Source organism: Poecilia mexicana, unplaced genomic scaffold (genome assembly GCF_051168715.1).
Source record: "Poecilia mexicana isolate PSO_F unplaced genomic scaffold, ASM5116871v1 scaffold_4, whole genome shotgun sequence".
NCBI lineage: Eukaryota > Metazoa > Chordata > Actinopteri > Cyprinodontiformes > Poeciliidae > Poecilia > Poecilia mexicana.
In genome coordinates, this window is record NW_028263373.1 from 20017022 (window position 1) to 20042074 (window position 25053).

Consider the following 25053-nt stretch of genomic DNA (forward strand, 5'->3'; position numbering starts at 1 on the left):
GATAGATGAAAAACCACTTATCTGTGCCCTTGTTTTCTTCAGTAATACAACTACAGGATCAAAATTTATTCACAGGATAGAACCCAAGTGAGAATAGAGTGGGCTTGCAAACCTATAGCGGGGGTTAGTTTGTTTTGGACACCAGATTAAATGTCAAGGATTAGTTAGTGTTAAATTTCATGTAGCAACGGCATCACTCGTAGCTCTCTTGCATCAGAACATGTCCGAAGAGATGAGTTTGATTTTCTGAAAGGCTGAACTGCTGTGATGTTTTTAAAATACCCAACAGCATAAAATTCCCACAGACTAACAATGTGGCACAAGAATTAAAAAGGAAAAACAACAATCATGTTATGATTTACATCTACGTTTGCTGAATCTTAAAATGTTTTTTTGTCAACTCCTGTTGAAACTTTCAACATTTTTGCATATACAAATAGTTTTTGTGCATGAAAACTTTTAATTCGCAATGAACGCTAGTGCTTCCTGTTTGCACTACAGAGCTCTTGTTTGTATGAATTATCCCGGAAAATAATTTCAAGACAAACAAAGTTGAATAAACATTGGCTTTTCAGCTAATACTTGATATTCATTATGCATAGAGGCCCAGATTCCTTTTGTAGAGAATCAATATTTGCATCATGTTTGAGTCATTAAACAAGAGACAAGACCTGATTGGTTGTTTACAGCTCTAATGTTGCAGGGAGGTAAATAAAGCTTCTCATCTTGCAATCATCTCCATCCCTTCTTCACACCCCCGTAGGGCTTCAAACTCATTTCGGCAGAGTAAGAGGGCCAGCGACATGTGCCAAGAGGAAGAGCGGGATTTCCACGAATTAGGACAAACAGATGAATTAAACATCAGGACACTGTCGGTTTCTGAATCTCTTCGCGAGTTTGAAAAGAAAAGAAAAGAAACAAAATGGAGACGCATCAGACAAGGAGCAATCTGTGTTAAAGACTGGCAGAGTTTGGAGCACAGAGATACTTGGTCATAACAGGAAATGTGCAAGCGGAGTTGATGTTCCTAAAATTACAGATTTTGGTAACATAAATGAGATCATAATAAATTGTTACAAAACCTTTCCCTGGTATAATGTGACAAATGTCACAATTTCACTTAGCAGGTGGGAAAAAAATTGCAATAACCCAGTTACATAAGTACCTACTACTACTTTTAAATTCAGTTTTTTAGCATTGAGTCTAAGTATTGGATTCTCATATTTGTGGCAATATTAACCAACCTTGCACAAGATCTGTACTTTTGTCAAAATATGAGAGCAGTTTCTTCACAGCATTCTGTAGAAGATTCTGAGCAGGTCAGTCAAAAACCTTTCCTCTGGTTAAGCAGCTCTGTTGAGCACAAGGTTTACCCCAACCAACAGAGCCCAACATCTGGGTGCAAGACGCTGGCAGGCAAAATGGACATGGAATGCCATAATAATTGACGGGAACAGTGTACAAGAGTTTCTGTGCGGAGTATCGGTTAGAGGTTCCCCGATCAAAATAGGAGGCACCAGTGAGAGGGGTGGGGAACAGAAGAAAAAGACTTCCACGATAAACGGGTGATCATTAACAAACCAGGTATCGAAACCAAAAAGAGGACACTCAGGGTAGGAACAATTCAAGAACCTGAGAAAAAAAAAAAACTTAAAGCTCAAAGACAAATTAGAGAAGTTGGGGAGAGTGAAGGCCTCAGAGGAATAAGGAGTGGTAAGATAAAAGTTGAAGTTAATTAAGTAAATAACGTTTTTTGCTCTTGGACATGCTGATAGATAATAACAGTTTCTGGTCTGTTTTTGAGATTGTGTGATATTTTATGAGCATCACATAAAACTTTTGTCTGCCATCTGTTCTGTGACCTGGTTGCAGTTCGGTGTGACATCTGGGTTTCAGAAATGCAGCACAGCTACTGGCTGAGTTTCATGGCGTGAGAAGGAAGATGGCTGTATAAATGTCTAAATAAATGTCTGGAGAAAATTGTTATCTTGGACGGCTGAGCTTTATTTCTGGTTGATCAGATTTACTGTAAATAATGGCAGAACTCAGAAAAAAAATCAAAGATGAAATTAAATCAAAAGGTGCTTTGATAAAGTTTTTGTTTAAGGATGTAGATACTTTCGCAATCAGATCATGCTAACTATTTTATCGTTTTGTACTCCTTTGTTTTTCTAAGTGAATTGAATAGGATTTAAAAGAATATGAGGAAAAAAATAATAATTTGATGTTAAAAAGGACACAAGCAGATAAGACAATGACTTCAGGGTTAAATCAAAATTTATAAGATTACAGTGATTTTAGGAAATTATTACGTCTCCTCTTAAAACAAGTATAGTAGGAAAATACAAGGTAGAAATCATTCAGTTTCATCTTTTGCTTGATAAAAAAAAAATTAGCAACAGTTTAAAGATAAAACATCTGAAGCTTCCTTTAGACATTCAACAGTCCCTTGGTATTAAAAAGTCCATGTGTTACACCGAGCGTCCTTCATTCATCAATAAAAACTGGAATTATGCAGATTGGCTTTGCAGAGACAAAAACATAACATTTCAACATAAACATAAAGTAAATAGCTAAATAAAAACTACATTCTATAACTCCTTCATTTGTTGTTAGGAAAAAAAACTTTTGGTAAAATTTGTACATTACTGTAACTTCAACAAAAATGATAAAGTTAGTGGTTTACAGACTAAAACAAAATGCAGAATGCTTGATGTCTTCAAAGAATTTACTATTTCCAAAGAGGAAATAGAGTTCAGGTCTTCTAAACAGCTACATAGTGTCTTTTTGCCCTCATCTTTAGTTGATTATGTTAGTGTGTTATTTGTGCTAAAGTCATCTTAAATTAGACAAGAAAATTACAATATATATATATATATATATATATATATATATATATATATATATATATATATATATATATATGGGCATAAAAACATACTGCAACACAAACATCAGACAATCATTTTGGTAATTTTATAAAAAGAGAATCAAGCATAACAGCAATCTTGTGATATCATAACAAACTTGATTATTTTTTTAAATACGGACTCTTACATGTTTTAAACGTAGCTCAATGTTTAAAAATGGTTTTTAAGGTCAAGAAGAGGAAATGCAAGCATTCCAGAAAGGTACTTTTAAAAAAAAAAAAAAAAAAAAAAAAAAGCTCTCACTAAAATCAGGCTTCGGGCTCCGTCTCTAATTGCTACTCAGAGAATTCACAAACACTATAGTATTCTGCTTATCGTGTTTTTATAGATGTTCTGTGGATATGCTCATTATGTACATTATCCAGCTATTATTTGCAAAATCAACTAATCTTTGCTTATTTTTCAACATATTGGTTACAGACTTTCTTGTAATTTCTTGTCTTCAAAAAGGCCTCTCCAGGATTTCATTTGTTTTTGCTCTTTCACTCTAATCATTTTCATGCTAATCAGTTTCTCTTCCTTGTCTATGGCAGTGTTTTGTGCATTTTGAGGCTAAAATAATAATAATAGATAATAATAATAGATGTGGAAGTTGAACTCCCTAACCCACAGGTGGTGAGGCAGTAAAAAGGTTCCCACACAAGTTATGTTTCTAAACTATCATCCTTGTCCAGATGCATCTGTTCAAATGTGTCGAGGCTTTTAAGATCTAAGATTGCAACTGATTTGGATTTTTTTAAGTGTTTGAGGTTTAATATCAATGTGTTCCAGGTATTTAAAGCAGCAGAAGTATGTCACATAATTGTAATTGTGAAATGCAAACCCATGAAAGTTTGGGAAAGTTCATGTACTGTAAATGTGTGTGGGTTGGCTGGTTTTCAGTCAGTAAATTCAGACAGAATGTTATGAATTTATTTTGATTACCTACCATTATGTTGAAATTATGAAAATCTAAATTGTCATATAGATTTAAACTTGTTTTTTTTTTTTTTTTAAAAGTTTAGTCATAAAATGAAGTCATAGTAAGATGACAAGGTGTTAGCTTGACCTGCCACAACAGTTTATTTCTCTTATTATCTCAATAAAACATAGCTTAAGTTTGTTGAGATTATAATTTAATCAACTTATCTGAAGAAAATTAAATCTCAAACTGGTTTTGTTAGGATCATAGTTGATCTTGAAATATAAAGGCTAAAATTCAAATTAGGGTGATGCGGTCTACTGGCTTAAGATGGAAAAAAAAAACTGATCCTAGACTGATGTATTACTAAATTTTAAATGACAATTATTATTATTATTATTCAAAAATACTTTCACATGTCAAAATAATGAAATAGTCAACTCCTGATCTTGAAATGGTGCAGCCATTATTGCCGTCCATACATTTATTATAAATAAAAAAACATATCTAAGTATGGAAAGATGCGTCTCCATACTCAGTTATATTTTTTCACTCTTATGCAGATTCTAAACATGCTAATAGTAAATTGTATAATTATCAACAATGCACTGAAACCCTGAGTGACTTTATACTTCCCTTAACCTTCAGGATGGAGCTTGTGATGCAAACCAGATTTAACTGGTTAGCTACTCCCCACAATGAGTTTTTTCCACGAAGCTAAAATAGATATGACTAAGCAGACAGACTCACTGTGAGGTGGAGATACTGACTGGATGTTACCACGAACTTGATAACATGCAAAATCACTCTAATTGGAGATATCTTAGCTGTTGGTGTCATGTATAATCCAAAGTGGAAGAGGGAGAAGTTGAAGACAAAAAATTATTGAAAAAAAAAAAAAAAGATCCATGACAACCGAAATTGATCAAAGTTTTAAATTCGGTTAAATGATAGGAAGCAATTTTGTATTTATGGCAGGCCTCTGGTAAGAGAAAGCCCTGTCAACACACCACTGGGTTATCGCTTGATATTAGCAGCCTTATTCAGTCTGCATCATTTATTGGTCATGGTTAATAGGCTAATGTCGACTGAAAAAGAAGTAAAAGTTCAAATAATTATTGTTAGGAAAACCTTCAGAAGCCTAGAAACTACAGATCAAAGCCACTTCAAATATTACAAGAAAGTTTGTCTTATTCTGCAATTAAAAAAATAAGGTACTTATTAAGACTTGTGCATGTAGTGCATCCCTACAGGTAATGGTCAGAAACCTGGATATGGTATCTGCATATCCAAAGACTCAGTTCCCCGTAACTTTAAAGCTCTTTTTTTTTTTAGATATGTATAAAAATATCTCTCTTTTTTTTGGAGTGCTTTCTACTCAAACATCTGCAGCTCTGAGTAATTTCCCTGAAAAAAAAAAAAAGAAAAAAAAGGAACATGATTCAGAACCGCAGAGGAGGAGGAGGCCTCAGCTGCTTGGTTACACAGTTCAGTGCCTCAGACACATTCAGAAAAAAAAAAAAAAAAGAAAAAAAAACTGAGACAAAGCTAGCTTTTTTCCTCATAAGTACGAGCTACACATTCCTCTCATTCTCAGCTGGTGCTGCTTTTGGTCTCAGCTTCTTCTGGGAAATTCATGGTATTCTACACTTTAGTTCTCTGCTAAAAAAAAAAAAACAAAACAAAACAAAAAAAAAACAGAAATATATCCAGGGTGTTATACAAACATGCCTCACAACCCAGAAGCAGAAATCTGCAGAACATCTTCAGAATGCAAGGTTAGAAAATTACAGGTTTCTACTTCTTAGTGCTTGATTTGTGTTAAAGTAACCACGGCAACCAGACCCCGATTTACCTGCTCTGACAAACAGATGTGAATTAAGGCTTAATAATTTCTCTCAATGCCAGCTTACGTGTAACAAGCACCTGAGTCAGCATCTGTCTTTTGAAGAATAAAGACACGGACGTCATCTACAAAAAAATGGTTGAAATGTTCACACTTTGGCTTTCATCTTTTTAAGCAACAACAAAAAAATACTCCCCCATATTATTGCTTTTTTACTCCTCTGACAAGTAAAAAAAAAAAAGTGATAAAACAACCTCTCTGACTGAGCTGCTAATTTCCGTCTTTGGTCTGTCACTTTAGGATCCGCTTGAATAAAAAAAAAAAACAAAACACCTCTTTCATCCCTTCCTGTTGACAGCTCATTACTTTGCCCTCTCTTTAACTCAGAAACCCCTCATCACTTTTCTAAAAACTCTCCATTCAAACGTCTTTCAGTCCCGTCTCCATCTGTAGGGTGATGGAATATGAAGTCACGCACATTTTCAGGTCCGAGCAGGGAAACAACCTCTCATCGTTTGTTTCTGGAGAGAGGCACACCAAGCTGATCCGTTTCGCATTAAAGTATTAGCGGCTCATTCATTTATTGGGTGTGGAAGGAAGAAAACAGATTTATAGTCTGAACAGATGTTTAGTCGCTCCAGCTAATATGTGGAACAACCTGTTTTTGCACATCCTGGCTGCACAGACCGGCAATTACTTCAATATACGCTCATTCCTTGGCCTTTAGTTCCAGTATGGCAGCATATTTTAGCTCATACGGTCAAACATGTCAAATTTGTTTTGGTCCTAAAAATAGTCATCTTATTTATGTTATATTTTATATTTTAAGGCATTGGTGATTTAATACTGTTTTTAAATGATGAGTGAGATTTCTATAGAACTTCACGTATTCAGTCTGGTTTGTGGCAGAATCCAGGAACAAAACACAACAAGTTTTGATTAAAATTCCTCTCAGTGCTGGATCCATTAGAGCTGTGGCGTCCAAAATGTTTTCCATGTGGGCCAAAAGCGCCTGGTTGAAAATATCAGAAGGTTTTTACAGGAAAAAAGGCAAAATGTTTTATTGTGAAATTAGAACATTTTACCTGCTTAGCATTAAAACAAACACACAATATTTTACTGAAAACAAATCAAATTTTGCAAGTTTGCCCTGCTCAAGAAAAGGTTGATAATTTCTAGATTTTTTTTTCAATTGTCTTTGTCTAAAAAAAAAAAAAATCATAATTTGTATCATTGTTCAATGGTGGACATGGGCTACACACAATCATTCCGAGGGCCTCAAAATGGCCCTCGGAATGAGGGCAACACTTTGGACAGCCCCGTTGCAGGCAAAAACGGGCATCTTGATTTGCACAAGTTTTGAAAATAACTAATTCTGTGTCACTGATCAATTTCTGAGAAAAGCCAACTTCAGCACAGAACTCGTACAAAAAGCTTCTTTTGGAGAGTTAAATCATCCTGAAGTGAAGTTAAAAAACTTGGATTCAGAAACGATTGTTTTTTATGAACTGGAGGTTGCAGTCCTGCTGTGACAGCGATATTCACCCTACCTTCTCAAACTCAAACACATTCTTTTAAGCCTTTAATTCTCACTTCCTGCTTGGTTTTTCTGAGCATCTTTTCCAGAATGCTATAAACAACTGCGCAGGAAAATAAAACAACCTTTACCATGTAGTTTAAAATTACAAAATGTAAAATATATATTTCTATTTAACATATATACTTTTTGCAGTTTTTATCTGGCTTTAATGCAGCAGCTTAGTAACACACTTAAAAAATACAGCCTTTTATGCATAAAAAAAATGGTGTGGTTTTCAAGGATTGTAAGGTTTTGTTCATATCTATAAATCTTTAACCCATCTAAAGGCAATGTCGCCACACTAAATACATTCATTAATACGCAATCAGGTTGTCATTAAATTGTTAAAGCAGACAGGAAACCTTTAAAGGCTAAAGCTACAAAAAAATTGTTTTTTTTTTTTACTTAATTATTTTTAAAACTGAAACTGCAATAAAATAAAGGCCCTTGTTTTTTTTTTCTGTTATTTTTGCATCATGAGCCAGAAATGATGGCAAACAGCCAGCCTTTTACTGTGTACTTTTATGCATAAATATATATTTTATGTAGTCTGACCTCAAACCAGTGACAAAACTGTTTAAAATGCTGATATAAAGTTTGGAAAGCAGCAGGTCTTCAAGCATGCCTTGCTTGTGAAAAGCATCTCTTCCCTTTGTCCTAAACTAATGCAGGGTGGGTGATACATTTAAAAGCCACAGTAAAAATTTGAGTTACTCGAAGGACAGCAGGTCTGGGTGAGGCTCGGCCTCCTCAGTGCCTCCTCCTGAGTCTTTACTGCAGGGGGCGCCGTTACCAAGCAGGACCTCCTCCCCAAGGCTGATGCGGCAGGATGCCTTGCCCAAAATCGGAGAGGAGGCGAGCCTGGAGTCTGGCGAGGATGCCCTCTGCCAGACGTCGCAGGGTTTGGCTCGGGACTCCAGAGGAGGATCCTTGTTGATGAGGTCTGGCACAGAGAGCTGAAGCTGGTGCCGACGTTCCTCCTCACCTCCTTCTGAGCTCCCTTTTTCTTCCTCCCCTTCTTTGACTTCATCAGTCGTGGATTTGGTCTCCTCTGTCTCTGAATCGGCTTTGTTCTCCACCGGACTGGGCCGCCCTGTGATTTCTGTTGACCTCTCCTCCTGCTCCTCACTGCCTCCTGGTAGCTTTTCCTCACTCTTCCTCCCCTCGTTGGGGCCCTGAGATGTTTCGTCAGGGGAGGGCAGGAAGGGGGGAGAATCTGCCGGCTCTGGCGAGGCGACCACAGGGTCAGAGGAGATCATCATGTCCTGGGTCGTCTTCAGAGCTCGAGGGACGCGCTTCTTTCCTGTTGGCGGCGGTGGGTCGAGACGAGGAAAGGAGTCAAACATGTGGCTGGAAAAGAGGAGAGGGAAGAAGGGATTGATCTCAGGAGCTAATGGACCAGGTTTTACTACAAAAGCTGAAACTGTTAAAATATAATACAATTATTTACTGCTGTAGAATATCCAGTACAGGTTTCAAGTTTTAATCTGGTGCCCTCTTTTACTCTTTACTGTAGGCCTGAAGCCTCTAAAAAATATGGAAAATGTGAGAATAGGAAAAACCCCATCACGCCTGAATAAAAGCAACATTCCTTTTACCTTTACATTGAATTACAACCATTTAAAGCTTTTGCGTTGCTTCAGTGCAGCTGACTGAAAACACAAATCCTGCCCTACGATTAAGACTTTAAACCTCCTTCTGCCTGCAAATGACAGCATGTTGGGTGACGGAGGAGTTGGAACAAACCGACTGCTTTCACTTTACACCAACATTCTGATGATTAGTATCACAGATAATCAAAGCTCAGAGTATTCAGCAAACTAAATTAACGTAATAAAGAGGCTATGCACCTCTGACGAATAAAATAAATCTCATAGGAGTTGAAGGTTCAGACACCTGCAAACCTTAGCAACATGAAGTCAATTAGCGCTCTCCATGTACACATTTTTTAACCAAATTTTCCAACCATTTTCTTTGCACTCTCTCTGTTCCTTTTCCATAGTAAAAACTCCCTTCCCTATACTTTTGTGTTATCACGTTAAATCATTTCTCGATCAGCCACCAGCTGGTCGCAGCACATGGCTGCTCATCCCGACCGTCCCGGATCCGGTTCTGCTGCTGGACGTTTCTTGCGAGGTTTGAGGGAGTGGCTCCTCTCCACCGTCTCGAGACGTCACCTACAAACTGTTCTGGAGCAGAACAGCGAGAGCAACACACCCTCTGCTTTCATCAAGGACACGAGTCCTCCGTCACACAGTCAATATCAGGACTACAAAGAGGAAGATGCTGCTGCTGCTGCTGCCGCCACACATCATTTGCAGCAGTTCTGTTCGTCACCATAACGATTCATTTTCAAGTAAATGTGTGATAGAGGAGTTAGAACAGTCAGAAGCTGATGATTTTGCCCATTTATCACCACAGTTGAAATGACAGATTCTGCAGTGACATTTTCTCCTGACCAGCTTGTTCCAGCCACTGAGACATTTTCCACCTACTTTGACAAAGTTTGAAACCGAAGTCTGCAATGTAAATTTTACTCACGGCCTGCTGTAGGGACTTGCATGAATATAGTAAATAATATCTACCTGCCTCATTATTAAGATTTTTATTTGTTTTAATTAGAGACTATCTGTCTTTTTTTTTCTTTTAAATAAAAGTTGACAGGTCTAAATGGGAATAACAGCCATCGTACATTGGATTACAGTGTAATGTAATCTGTTCAGATAATACAGACATTATTTAAATCATAAATTTCATTAGAATTATTGAAATGGTTTATCATAGTAATTCAGAAAAATACGTAACAACAAAAATAGCCCTGGTACATAATAGTTTAGATTAGAGCACCTGAAATATTTTCTTACAGGTAGCAAAGTTGAAGTAGCAGAGGATGAAATGGGGATATGAGCTGGAAAACTCAAACAGCAGGAACTGATAGCAAACAAACAAAGCAGACACTTGCGCTCTGTTTACGCTTTTCGAGTCTCATTTATCAAAAACCTGGAATACATTTGGGCTCAGAAATGGTAGGAGGACAAGTTCCATGTGTGATTTATGAAACCATGTGTCTTTTGGCCAATCCCAGTTTCCAAACAAACAGGCGTTGATACGTTTGGCAGCAAGAAACGATTGTCAGTTACAATCAATGAACCCCTTAATTCACTGTTGCAGTGGCACTGCCCACAAACCATTTGAAAAATATACAAATAAAAGAGCAGAAAACACATTTTCAAAGAGCAATTCAGCAGACACACTAAAAGTCAACCAGTAATGTCATTCTTCACACGAATAAAGCAAATATTGTGATTTATCTGATACTACTTGCTGAAAACAAGTCTTGTAATAGACGTGCTGTCTCCCTCTGACTCATAGCAGTGCATCATGCAATAGAGCACCAAATTAAACCTGACTATCCAGTACAGTATTGCTCAAACAGGCCAAAATGACTTGCTTATTATTAGGCATGTAGAAATAAATCCTGCATCGAGTCCAAGGCCAACCCATCATTCCTTCAATACCCCAAAGGTGTCATTCCACAGGAGTCCATGAGCTTTAACTCAAATCTCCCACTGTTCAAAAACCTCAACGTGAAGAACAGCTGTGCTGATATCGGAGGTCGGATTTCCTCTCTCAAAAAGGGTTTCAGATTTTGGCATTGTGCCATAATGACAATCCTTGAAAGGTAAAATTGAACTAATAATTATTGATCACTCTGCACAAAAGTCTCTGTGCCATCCATGAAAAACTCACTCCTGTGAACGATTACAAGAATAAGCTCAGTCACTGCTAGTTATAAAAATTTGGTAATTCAAAAGCTAAAAGGAGATTTTTTTCTCTCTCTCTTTTGCGTTGTTCTCCATCTTAGCAAATTATTTGGCAAATCATACAACTGTAATGTTGTTTGGTCAAATCAATTAGGTTTGTTGATCCCAGCTAACTTAAAATACCCATGTAGTGCACAATCTTGCACTGCAGTAATATTTCTCAAACAGCTGCATCACAAATCCACACAGAGGATCTAAAACCAGATATGGGATTTCAGCAAATTCTACTCTGAAACATAACTTTAAGTGTTTTGAATTGAGGACACTCTTCTTTCAGCACTGTGCTCCTTTGATAAATATTACAGGAAACAAATAAGTCCATAAAAATATGTATATTAAAAAAAAAGAAGCTTTTTTTGGTTGTTTTTAAGCACCCAGAAGTATCAAAAATGTATTAACTAATAGATCACTAGAAAATTTCATTCCTAGCCTGGCGGGAGTTCTTCACCTTGTGGCAGAGGGAGCTGTACTTACCAACCTTTTGCCTGAAACAGATACAGGATAAATATGATCAATTTTAGAAGCTAAGTGTCCGAATATTGTCCTCTTATTACCAGCAATAAGCACAGTCACATCTGCGCGATTCCTCCTGTTTTTGCTCTGAATATGGTAGTTTGAGTGCTAACATCAGTGCTTGCTTTTAATTCACTGTTGGACTGAACCTTTGCTGGAAGTTTGTGATGCAATTCACCTGCCGTAAGAAATCATACAGCTGCTCATCTGCTAAATCTTACATCATACATGGGTAGCTGTCTACATTTTACACAATGAAACATAAACAAGTCCTCTATCATATATATAAATATAAATTGAATTGATACAAGTGATGACAATTTTTATGAGTGAATGCACCTGCTGGCAGAACTGTGGCCAAGTTTGTCCATGCAGCTCCAAACTGCGCCAACATTCTTGTTGACCTCAGTGACGCCGATGTCTCCAAGGTGGCTCGGCTCCTTTCTTCTCAGCAGGTCGTTGACCTTAGGGAAAAGAAAATTCTCAGCTTTGAAGGGAGATAAGCTATCTGGGTATTTTTTGACAACCCACAGAGGTTATTGTTACAAATCAGCTTATGATGCACTGACCTTTGCCCCAACTGCCTTGCCCAGGTTAATGGCATTTTTCAGCCTTTGCTGTCCTCCAGAGGATGGGGAGTCGATGAAGGTGGAGCCAGAATTGGAATTAGCTGATGCTGAGAGGGATCGGGTGGAGTGCTGACCTGCTCTGGCGGTCTGAGGGCTCTGCTTCTGGGCAATGGAGTTCTCAAACAAACTCTGATCAACTGGACAAGAAGCAAACAAAAGAGAGTGTTATAAAAATCGCCACATAAACTTAAACAGAACAAGAAAAAGTGTTTTAGAAAAAGGAGGTACAGAAAAGTTGCAAACTTTTAAAACAGTAAATGATGTAGATGAGGTTCCAAAAGAAATGAAAATGTTTTTTTCCCCATATTCCTCTGCATTAAGAATAATTAGATTCAGTAAATTATTTTAAGGTTCTTACACATTTTTATGTAATATTGCAATTATCTTTTAAAAAGTGTACAGAGTTCTAGAGCAATTTCATTTTCAAAGGTTTTGAATGCAGAATCTGCAAAACCACAAATTCAAGAGATTGCTAGATGGAAGGATGGATGTGCAAACTCAGCAAACAGGACATGGATTAAAATAGAAATATGCAAATTGATCCGTTTTTTGACCTGAAAAGAATTATCCTATTTATTATCTTTTCATTATTTTCAGGGCTTCTCAGAAAAAGTAGGAACCCATTTCTTGAATTCAGGCTACTTTTTATTGTTTGAGCTTATTGGGGGACTGAAAACTCTCTGGCTGTTGAGACTCAGCTGTGGTTAAAGCAAACTGATATTGCATCATCAAAGTAAGATTCAATTTTGTTCTGCAAAACTGAATTTAGCATGTGGGATTTAAACGATAAAGGCAATAGCGCCACTATACCGAGTGAGGAAAGGATGATTAATAAACAACATGTTAGATTACTGCAGTGGAACACAAAAGAAGCAGACAGTAGTAGCAATCATGCATGAATGAGTCAGAATGCAGACTCAGAAACAGCAAAACAGAAAGAAATTCAGTTCAGCTCAGACCACCAAATATCTTACCTCTGGGAGAGAAATATTTCTCGGGAAGCATTTAACGAGACAGAGAAGCATTAGATTTCAGATCAGTTTACCCCATAAATGTGCACATTACTCCACTGTTTCTGCTTGGGAATGAAAATGTTGCTCATCCAAAACTCCTCTAAACACAAATAAATGGAGGAAAAACACCGAAACGAATTCAAAATTAAAGGCTAACCTTGACACCTCTTTGCACTCAAATCTTCCATTTGCTGTTCCAATCAAGATATCTAGAAGGGCCCATTAGCCAGACGCTCGAGGATGTCTGACCCTTTAGTAGAAATCAATGTGATGTAAAGTCCATTAACTTCAAGGAAATAGAAAGGGATATGAAAAGGGAAAGGGAAAAAAAAAAGAATTTCTACAAACATGCAGCTACCAAGAAAGGACTGTAAATAAAATTCTGTAGAACAGAGTGAGTCCGCCATTAAAATCTGAAACACATCTGTAATGAGTGACATGAGGTAGTCGACTGACTAGTTGTCTGGTGAAACCCCATTTGTAGGAGATTACACTATAAAAGAAAAATGGCAAGACAAAAAAATTCATTCCACACATTTTCTGATCTGGTGCAAGTCGAGCAATCGACAGATTTGAGCTTATTTAGGTTTTTTTCTTTTTTCTACAGCAAAGACTGCAAACTTTTATTACAAAATAGTTGAGGGTTCTTTCAAAGTGACTTGCAGCTGTTTTGTTTGCAGATGAAACGGGCTTCATGTTCATATGTTTAATCTTTGCAGCTTCATCTTTTAGTCTCTTTATATCAGCTCCACTCAGTATGTCACCTGATGAGCAAACATCAGCAGAAGAGACCAGTCGTCTAACAGAAAAACTTAAGATTTTTTGCTTCTTTGGGGTAATATATTGCACTTTTTGTCTATTTCATTGTATTTAACCAATTTTTTTTTAGATTTAATGGTGGAATGAGGGTAATAAAAATTAACACATCAGTTCATGTTATTGATAGTTATATTGAATGTTCTATCACACAAAATTGTTACAGCTACTTGATTGGAACCTTGGGAGTTTTCCAGTCAAGGTTTGGTTAATTTAAATATTTTGTTATGCAGTAAACAGGAACAAGTCTTTGCTCCTGGAAAAAGCTCCAAACACACTGATTCCATCCAGAAATAAAGCTCCAACTTTAACTCGAGACTTAATGGCTGGCTGGAATAATTTATTTATATTTAACTGCTGATTCATCTTTTACCCATGTAAGTCAGCATTTATTTATTTACTGCACTTCACTTCATGTTGGCCATTCCTTCAGTTATTTATTTCCAACAATGTACATATTTATCTATTTACTAACTTACTGTTGAGCATCTGAATACAAATTGAATTATTCCAACAGGAATTTTTTATCTTGAAAAAACTATTCCCATATCCAAAATAATGGAAATCCTAGACATTCATTTTCAGAGGACAATTCATTATTAGTAGGGCAGTCAAGAAATATTCTTATTTGAAAAAAAAGAACAAATTTATATATATATATATATATATATATATATATATATATATATATATATATATATATATATATATATATATATATATATATGAGGTTCCTATCTAAATACATGTTCATTAAATTATATTATAACTCTGAATTTTAACATTCTGCAGCTTTTCTCTGAACCACTTCCTGCTTCAGCTATTTGGAAACTACTTGAAATTTCTTTGCCTGATTCATTTACATACAAATAGTGTCTTATCACTATTTATGTCCAATTCTCTGCTGGACTGTCCCTGAACCTTCACTGAAGGGTACGGTTTCCCAAGAATGAATGCAAATCTGATGTTTGCTTAAGACTACTTATTGTTCTGCATTCCAATGTCAGTATTCCCCAACTACAGCCACAGAGAAGTAATAGAAATGTTACACGAGTTAGCTGAGCAAATGCAAGTTTTATTTTTTTTTTATATTTTAGTTATGCTAAATCATCTTCGGTTGAATCGTCATTTCCTGATTTTTCTGTTTGATTAACATCAGTTTGATGCAGTGATGAGCAGATATTTGCCTTACTAAATTGAAACCACGTCTGATATTTATTCATGTAGGAACAACACCCAAGTACAGTCTGAGATGATTTTCAAGGGGGAAAAATGAACTTGAATAAATAAAAAAATAAAAATGACAAAGAGGCATATTCAAACACAGGAATGCTTAATTAATGGAAGACTACTTAATTTCCATTTTAAGAAATCAAAAGTAGTCTTCCACCTTGGCACAATGAGTCATGCTTTTGGTGTGTTTTTACATGCAAATACAACAGTTATGTAGTTTGTAGAGTAGCTGACTTAGCCAAATTTTAATAATGTAACATTCTGCAGAGTAAGTCTGCTTCTTAATAAAACAGACCATTACCATTTACTGAGGATCTTCTGCTAAATTAGGTGACGATTGGACCCCCATCACACTGTTTAAGGCTGCTATGTTCTGGGAAATAAAAAATATAATTAATGGGCACACACAGTACATTTGTCTCCCACTTTATTGTTGGCATCCTGAATATCAGCACAGCTTCTGCTTTACAAATATGCTGCTATTTCAGCAACGTAATTGCAATTACTAAACTGGGGCTGTTTAACAGGTGATTTGTTTGATTTGCCACTCATTGTGCTCAGGCGTACGACCATCAGTAACATTTACCAGGCAAATTAATTTCAAAAAACAAATTATTCACATCCTTGTAATTAGAGATGGCACAATCTTGTGTGCTGCAGCTTCTCTGTGGTTTGTGCAGATGAAAAAGGAAGCCCTCATTTTTTTCTTTTTGACAAAAGCATAAAAGAAAATAAAATGTAATTAACACCATGCACTGCTATTTAAAGTCTTAATTTTGTGCTATCCACCACTTCTATCCGTTAATCAAGTTTTTTTGTTGTGCAAGTTCTAGTTGAATGAACTCTGAAAACCTAATCAAAAAAGAAGAAAAAAGATTAAAAATATATTCACAAGTAAAATTGTGAAAGCATGTTAATTTCAACAATAAACAGCATTGCAATAACCGTGGCCACTTTTCAGAAGCCAAGTGGGACCGTGGCCATCTGAAGGGAAAGTCAAGGATCACAACATAGACAAAACTGACATGCATATACTGTGTAAACTTCAAGCACACACACCGAAAAGGAGCATAGATGATTAAAGAAGATGAAAATCAATAGAAATTTGAGATGCACAGAGAAATCCACTGGTAATAACATTCACTAGATTATATACTTCATTGGTGCCCCCAGTCAGTGAATGCACCACACCTAAGTGCTAAAAGTATTGGCAGCCAACAACAATCCTCTTGAGTTCCTGTTGTTATGGAGTGAAGAACACTCAGTAATTCTCATCATCAGTGAGGTGTGTGCAAATAAATTCAGGGAAAGCACAAAACCTTGTAAAGGCTCCTAGAAAAGAAGCTGTATCACTCAAACATGCTTGAGATCCTTCAGGCTGCCATAAGAGAGAGTGAAACATCAGCACAGAATAGGAAATTCAATGTCCTCCAGCAAAGTTGTTCTATTTTATCTTTTAAAGAGATTAAATCTGTCTGTCATGGAATGTTATTACGCGTAGGGATCTACTTACTCTACAGGAAGTGCAGACATAGACTGATGTTTAAAGCTTTATTTCCATCACAGTGTTTGTGACACTATCAAAATACTTTAATTTTGTCTGAAGGAAAACTTCAAATGGTCTGACATGTTGATTGACCTGCCTCTCCTCTATTCTTACAAATATATTGTTAAAAACAACTCTTGGAAGCCACAAACTGCAGATTGCCTGTTGACAATTTGCAAGGGCTTTTTTTTTTTTTTTTTTAACAATCAGTAAGAGATTGTTACTGATTGGCTGGCTGCTGCATCGCAGACTCTTGAACATTTTTATTTGTCTAGGTACAGAAAGCATAAAGGGTGCAGTAGGTATCTTAAATACAAAAAAAAAATAAAAATTTAAATATTCGTTAAAACTGTCACTACTGTTGTCACAGTATAAGATGAGACAGATCATCTGGGAAAAAAATCAAGGTCATCTGCTTCCTCCCTGTGGGCCTACTGCTATCTGTGGTAAATACCAATTTATTTAGAAAATAAGAGACAATACAAGAGAGAAAAAAACGAGAAATCCAAACTAACTACAAGTGAAATCAGCAGGGCAGACATCTGCAACATCGGCCCCTTAGACATCAGCCACAGAATCTCTTGGTGTTTCTCTAGCAGGATTTATGCAGAATGATCACAAATGAGCACCAAAAAAATAAAGTTGCATATCTTTGAAAACCTGCTTTTTGAAAAGAAACATCCTTTTACAGGAACTTTCTTGATGTTTCTTCAGCCAAAATTTGTAATGTAGCTGTAACTGCAAACATGCATGTCTGCTTGTTCGGATCTGATGGGAATTGGCCTTAATGGGCTACATGTCACAAACCTCTGATGGAGTTCAAACTGCTGACTGTGCTGCTGAGGGGTGCAAAACAACAACTACAACTAATTTCCTGGTGTTTCCAATACATCTCTGTTTACCTTTTGCACTCCCTTAGAAAGCACAAAGCAACAGCAATAGTACTGGAGCACTGAAATGTGCATTAACACAGATGTTAAGAATAATGCTTACAAATGGAAAAGAAGGTGGAATGAAAAGAAATCCAAACGTCTGCAGAGATTATTTTCTAAAACGATGTAGTTATTTTTGTGCTCTATGCACGAGTTGTTCTTTAAACTACAACTAGGACTAGGAGCTCTCCATATGCCACAATCTGCATTCATTTGCATTCGTTCTTTTCAAATGGCTGCTGATTAATAAGACAATAGTGAGATTACTAGTGGAGACGGCAAGATGTAGAGCGTAAACATGCAATCACTTACATCCTTATGTCATCATGTTCTTTCATAACATAAAATTTTGTCGCACGGAGAAGCAGGTCAAGGCGAGAATGAGAGCAGCAAAGTGAGACATTTAGGTCCACACAAAAAGTGTTTACCAAGGAGAGCAGAGTCTTTCGTAGGAACCAGACTGAATCCATTGTGAGGATAACGCAATCATCTGCAACACTGCAGAAAATTGTTAGCCTTCTCCAAAAGTAAAAGTGAAATGGGATTTTTTTCAGTGTTGGTCATTTGTAACATTAAAATGTTACTGTAATAGCTACTCAAATGAAGAGCTGCATAGCAACCCAATGGAAAAACAGAAGAGACTAACAATCTCTTTGGAAAAGCAAAGAGATTAACAATAAAAGCAAATATTTTATGTTTGTTACTGTTTATTTAAATGTACCTTTTCTCAACAGATCACATGTAAAAAACAACTTCCAATCACTTTACTAATTAACAGCTTTACATTTTCCTGCTTTGTTAATTTCCAAACCCCCGCCAACTCCCCCCCCCCAAAAGGTATCATTTGGCTTTGGAGAATCATAAAACTTTTATGTGTTTTTTGGCGTAAGTGCATCAATGTCTGACCTGACTCTTCCCGAAAACAAAAAGTGAAAGCAATCAGACAGTCTGGGGGAAAAGATGAGACGACGGCACATGGCACCCAGATGAAAATGTAAGCAGCGATCGCTGCGCTGAGAGGATAAGCGACCTGAAACACGCTCACTTGAACACAAACACCATAATCTTCAGGCCAGACAGGGTCATTATCGCTGCGGTATTCAATTACAGCTCTCACTGGGCTTCATTAGGATGCACGTGTGTCCTGTGAATCTGAGTGAGGAAAATATTAAACCACAAGTCAGGCCAATCTTACCTTAGGGCCTGTTGGAGGGTTTAGGGAGGGGGGGAAATAAAATTTCAAGCTCTTCCCTCTTGAAGATGCTCAGAGGATCTGCTCATCAATTTTTCACTCGGTTTCATTATGACATGAATGATTAAAGTGAGTGGGTGTGGGTCTGCCTCAGACTGATTAGCAACTAAAAAACAGGATTAATGGAAAATATCTCTGATCGACCTTACTGAACCCTGACCGACAGTTTGCTCTTGGCATAACATCTCTGTTTTTGTTCGATTTATCTTCCATCTACAGTTCAAACGTATAAAAACACCTTCATTAATTGTTTGTTGAGATGCCTCAGAGTAAACGGCACCTTGACCTGAACAAGCTTCTGACAAGATTCTGTCGTAATATTTAAGCCCTTTCCAGAACTCTGAAGAGGGAGGTTTTCATCTCATCTCATTTAGTTTTCTGGTTTACATTCTATATGCATGGATTGTCCACAAATTCTAAAATCAGAAAATGTGAAAAATGCTTAAAAAGCCAGGCGCTCTTCAGGAAGCAAATCAGTTTAAATGAACTCCACCACTTCTAATAAGCAAATTGGTCAAAAATCAAATCATGTGCAGCAGAAGCTCGCTGACGGGAAAAACAAGGGTGTGATTTCTCTGCAATATGCTAAGAGTCTTTTGTATAAACACTTTTGTAGAATATGTCTGTACATAATTGAGCCTCTATGTGTAACTTTGAACCAGAGTAGGTCAGAGAAATTCCTTTTTAAATTCAAACTTTAGCATGTGTACTGAAATACATCACTCGATCCGCCCCAAAAAAACAGAACATACAAAAACAAAGAAGCAAACAAAAATAAAGATGGAGATGAACAGAAATCAAGGCCCATGATGAGAATGTATCAACTTATTGCTTGAAGACTGATGTCTCTGTTTGCGAACAAATGTTTCAAATTTTAGAAGCCACAGTTAGGAGACATTAAAGTAAGCCATGAAAAAAAAGACATACAAGCCCTTAAATTAATTGACTTTTTTATGTTCACATAAACCTATCATTTGACAAATACAATCTTCTTAAAGTGCAGTCTCTTACTGTGACGATATTCACACAACAACTGGAGAGAGGGGTTCATAATCACAGCTTTTTAATATGAATCAGTTAAGCAGAAAAAAAAAGGTCTGCACTTTCCACGGGAAAGCTGCAGTGAAAAGGAGCCCCAAGTGTGAGTTAAACAGGGCGTCCTTAGACTGCAGACACAGTATGAATCCAAAAGAGACGGAGCAAGATCATTATCAGTGAGACACGCACAGCTTGCCACACCGCAGCATACTTCAGGTAGCACCTAAAGTCTCAGGAAGGTGGAAATGATTCCTTCGCTTCAACAATAGAAATGGCAAAAACTGATCTAGATCAACTTCTCATCTTGCTGCGGTTTGACCGGACAGCTGAGCAAAGCAGCCGCGACACAACACCCACCGCTCTCTAATTACAGAGGGAAAATGTTCATTTTTTTTTCTTTACTGCTTCCTTTCACTTACAGAGACATAATGGTGGGATATACGCTGCACACTTGAAAATAAAATTAGTAACACGGACATTTACTGGAACATGGTCTCACATGTGTGGAGAAATTAAATGCCCTGATTTAGAACAAAAGCCATGGAGATATAAATATACCTCAGAGTATAGTCAAATAATAATGAACATAGATCTTAGGAATAAGAAAAAATAAATACTGTATACGACGGTAGTGTTGAATCTAGCCAGACATGTTTAAGTGCTACCAGTCTGCTATATATCTATGCCACCAGATCAATAATTAACTCAGTCTTTTGCTAAATCACCTTCTGTCTGACCAGACAACTCCCTCCGGGGGTGAGGGCGAGGACAAATGTAGCAATAAAAAAAAAAAAAAGGTTTTAATTAAAACATGCAAACATTGTCCCAGGTTTTACAGCTTGAGTTTGCTCTTATCTGCTTCTATTTCTATCCGTTTTAGAGATTTTGACTCCTGCTCATATGAGCAGCTGCAAGAGATGAAAACAGCCATGGGGTTTCTGCAGGGGTGAATGAACGATCTCAAGATTTGTTGAATTGTAACTTTCATTTGATCTCAACATCACACAGACACAGAGGGGTTGGTATGCGCTCCTTCCAAAATGTATTTTCACAAAAAAATAAAATAAAATTAAAAAATTAAAGGCAGAAATTACTTCTGATATTATATGTAATGAATATTTGTGCTGGATCTTCACAGGCAGCAAAGTTCCTTTGAAAATAACAGTTACATCATACAGACTGAGTCTTACACACATGTGGAACACATGGTACCACAAAGGACAAAACTATTGGCAAGTCTTTTAACTCTTTATTACAAAATCTTCTTTTATGTTCAAGACTTTGTAAAAACCTTTGAAGCATGAATACCAATAAACCATATAAATAAAAGACTACAGCACTGTGCATTATGCATTTCAATTATTTATGCCATATAAAAATGAGCTGGATTGTTATGTGCAGTTATTAACTTTAGATCTCACAATAAAAAAAATAAAATAAAATAAAAACATTTGTAAAGCTTAGCTTTTAAAGGAAATTATTAGTAATTACCATCAACACGTGATGCTTTTAACTTTTTGGTGAAAAGTAATTTGAAGGTTGTCAACAAAAATCTCATATTTGGTGAAATCTTGCATCACACATTTATCAGTATTGTATTTTGTTGTTTTTTTTTTCTTTTAAAAGAAACTTAACAGCTTTTGAAAAGGTGACACTCCCCTAACTATCTACTTTGACAGAGATGCCAAAAACTTGAAGCCCAAACATGGCAAATTAAAATATACAATCTGACAATTTTTTATTCCATTGGCATCAACAAATTCAAAGTCATGCAAAAGAAACATGGCAAAACAAAGAAAGGAAAGCTGGCTCTTAAAACAGATGTGGCATACGTAAACACCTTCAGTTAATCATCTTTGCATGCTGGCCATTCACATCCTGAGCTCCACATGTGGCAGATTATGACTCAAGCTACTCTGTCATACAAAACAGGTGTCAGTTCTGCATCACAGCAACATCAAAAGCAGATTGCAACTGCACATGGAGCGAACACAGAGCAGAAATCTACACAGAGACATGCGGCACTGCTGAATATTTCACAAATGTAAAGAATCAAGTGTCATCTGACTGAGCAATACGTTGAAAGTATGGGTGGTGGAGGGAACATTCCCTTACATGAGGAGAATAAAAAGACAAAACATCCAGAAAACACAACTGTCTCTAGGTTAAGACTAATCTGTCCATACTCATCACATCAATCTAAGTAGCTTCTGACAAAGTTCTACCTCTTATCGTTAATGCTGAGGTCAGAGGGTTAATTACTTGCCTGTTTTGAGCACTTTATGCCTTCTGCTCTTCTAGCACAGACAGAGCCATTAATTCCAAGGCTTTAATGGTTTAATGTGATTGTTTGTTTACATGTGACCCACTGACTCCTCGTGCATCTCACAGCCATATTCCACATTATCGCAGCTAACTTAGTTGACGGCCTTTCAAACAGAAATAAATTCTTGTGGAGGCTCCTCCAGCCATTTCTCAGTGCTAATTCTTTGCTTTTTCTCCCCAGCAAACTTATTCTGTAATATTGGTTTAAAATACTCGTTTGGTAATAAAGGTGCACACATTTGGTAAACAGCGCTTATGTTTGTTCAGATCATTAACAGTATTCATTTATGTTTTGCTGAGAATTAAAGAACTGGCCGGGGGAGAGGACTTTTTGTGATGTCACAGCAGGAAGTGGAGGAACCCATCAGGTTGCTGGAAGACGTGGACATGACTCTGAATAAGCTACCAAGATAAAGTCTTATTATTAGAAACATTTTTGTGTTATTATCTTTTAGTTTTTGCATTTGTGTTGCAGTTATAATTTGTTGGCTTAAGTTAGTCCCCTTGGTTTACCCATTGTTTGGTTTGAACTCCTCTTCCCTCGTTTCAGGACAGCCATTGTGTGCAAATTCCCTGTTGTGTTCATTGTGAAGAGATCAGTTTTTTGGGTCCTTTCTTGTAAATTATTTCTATATTTGCTTTTATTGGACTGTTGTTGACTATTGTCTTAACATAAATGGATAATATTTTTATACTTATGTCCTCGTTCCTATGACCAAGCTAATGACAACAAATGCTAACACTCTTTTGCACAAAGAACCTCCACAATTCTGTTTGTGCTTTCGTGACTCTATGCTGAAACCTTGAATCAAACAGTTATGACTTACTCTAAACACATTACCTGATATGTAAGCAATCTACGGTAAACAAAACGGCAACAGATGCTCTGATCTATTTATAATAATGTCAGTCATTTTAAATGTGCTATTGTGAAAACGTGAGTTGTTGTTTCTATACTAGATTGGAGTAAATAGTTCCAGTAATTCAACTGCATCACTAGAATATTGAATCAACAGCTACGTAATGCTCCTGTACTTTGAAAGAGGAGGTAGAGAAAATTATTTTAGACAACCTTACCACTAGATGTCACCAGTACCAGTTGCTGTCTCCTTTAAGCATTTGACCACAATCTAATGGTTTTTCTGAGCTGTTGAATTAGTGTGCTGACAATTTAAAGGACTAGATTGTATTCATAAGCTCCAGAAGTTGTGGGTGTGTGCATCAGCTGGTGACAGACTGGACTGTATATTGATCTACAGTGCCCCTTTGCTGTCCAAGTCTTTAAACTCACTTTCAAACAACATGTGTCTGTGATGGAGAAATCAATGCAAGTCACCAACCCCAGTTCTACTCTGCTGGACAAGTTGGCAGAGTAGCTTTCAGTGGCAAACAACTTCTACATGCAGTTATGGCTGAGTGAAAGAAGAGTTTGAGATATTTGAGGAATTTTAATAATACCAAAAAGAATGCCTTTTGCAGTCTATTTTATTTTTATTTTTCATTTTTAGGATGTAAAAGCCAACATAGTTTCTAAGCTCGTCAACTACCATTTACTACTTTCTTGCTTTTCTGACAATATTATACACGATGTTGTGTACATTATTGTGTGCAATTGAATGTACACAATATGCATATTAAAGGGTTAATGAATAACATGATTAATGATTAAAGCTAATAGATTAACTAATAACACAATTAGCTCCTCTCTGTTATAATCAGTTTTAGCTTGAGTGGACCATATGTATCCCACGAAAAGATTGGTTAGTATTTTCTGACAGGCTGCTCTCGTAAGTCTGTTTTCCACAAGCATGATACAAAGTAATTACTATCTCCCCATCTGTCAAGGTGAAAGGCTGAGGGCTATACCTTTTTCCACAGTCACAAAACATGAATCACAAATGCATGAAGAAGCACAAGAGGCTGCATTAAAAATAAAAAAGGAAGTCTGACATTTTGGAGAGGTCAGAGGAAAAGTTGAGTTCAGAAGATAAGAAGAGAGTACGGTAAAGGTGACCCACAAGTTAAAGAAATACAGATATGATGAAATGAAAAAAGGCAAAGACAAAAATAAATTTTGCCCCTGAGGGTGCAGAGTCAGAGCAGAACACAGCCTCTTTGAATATGAAAATGTATATATCATGAGTGAAGAAATGCAGAAAGAAATGTTGGTGGCACTTTCTATTACAGCTAGGTAATAAAAAGTTGGATAGTAGTTTCAGGACATTTCCTAGAATCCGATTGCATTGGATCATTGGTTTGCCGCATTATGACAGGCAGCAGTCACACAGATGCAAAATATACCTTTAGTAGCTTTTTTGGGTGTTTTTAAAGATCTTCTTTATTCAATAATAACCGTTCCGTACCATCACATGTCTACATACTTTTAAAATGTGTTTGATCACAAAATGTTCTATCAAAAGTTTGAATTATTCAAGTAATAATTGAAAAAAAAAATGAACTCATGAAATACTAGAGTTGCAGTATGCATTGTGTAAATTTTTAGATGTTCGTTGAAATAATTCAAGTAACCTAAATGCTTTAATAACATTCAGAAAGACTGCCTTTCTCAGAACTCTAATTGCCTTATGTTCAGTCAGTGAGAACAGCCTTGACTTGAATGAATTGGAATCTACGTCTCCATTTGAAAAAAAAAAAACTCACATAGGGCAAAATGCG

The 25053-nt window shown here is 36.6% G+C and overlaps 1 protein-coding gene across 1 annotated transcript in view; it reads right to left on the bottom strand.

The window, feature by feature from the left end:
• Positions 1-2259: 2259 nt before the first annotated feature.
• The window catches only part of nos1apa (nitric oxide synthase 1 (neuronal) adaptor protein a), a 147608-nt gene continuing 124814 nt past the window's right edge, over positions 2260-25053 (bottom strand). Inside the window, exons 11-13 of the mRNA XM_088005063.1 lie at positions 12163-12359; positions 11933-12057; positions 2260-8606 (exon numbers count right to left, since the gene is read on the bottom strand). Coding sequence (XP_087861189.1) covers positions 7967-8606; positions 11933-12057; positions 12163-12359 — 962 coding nt within the window. The 3' untranslated portion in view covers positions 2260-7966. The remainder of the gene's footprint in view (positions 8607-11932; positions 12058-12162; positions 12360-25053) is intronic.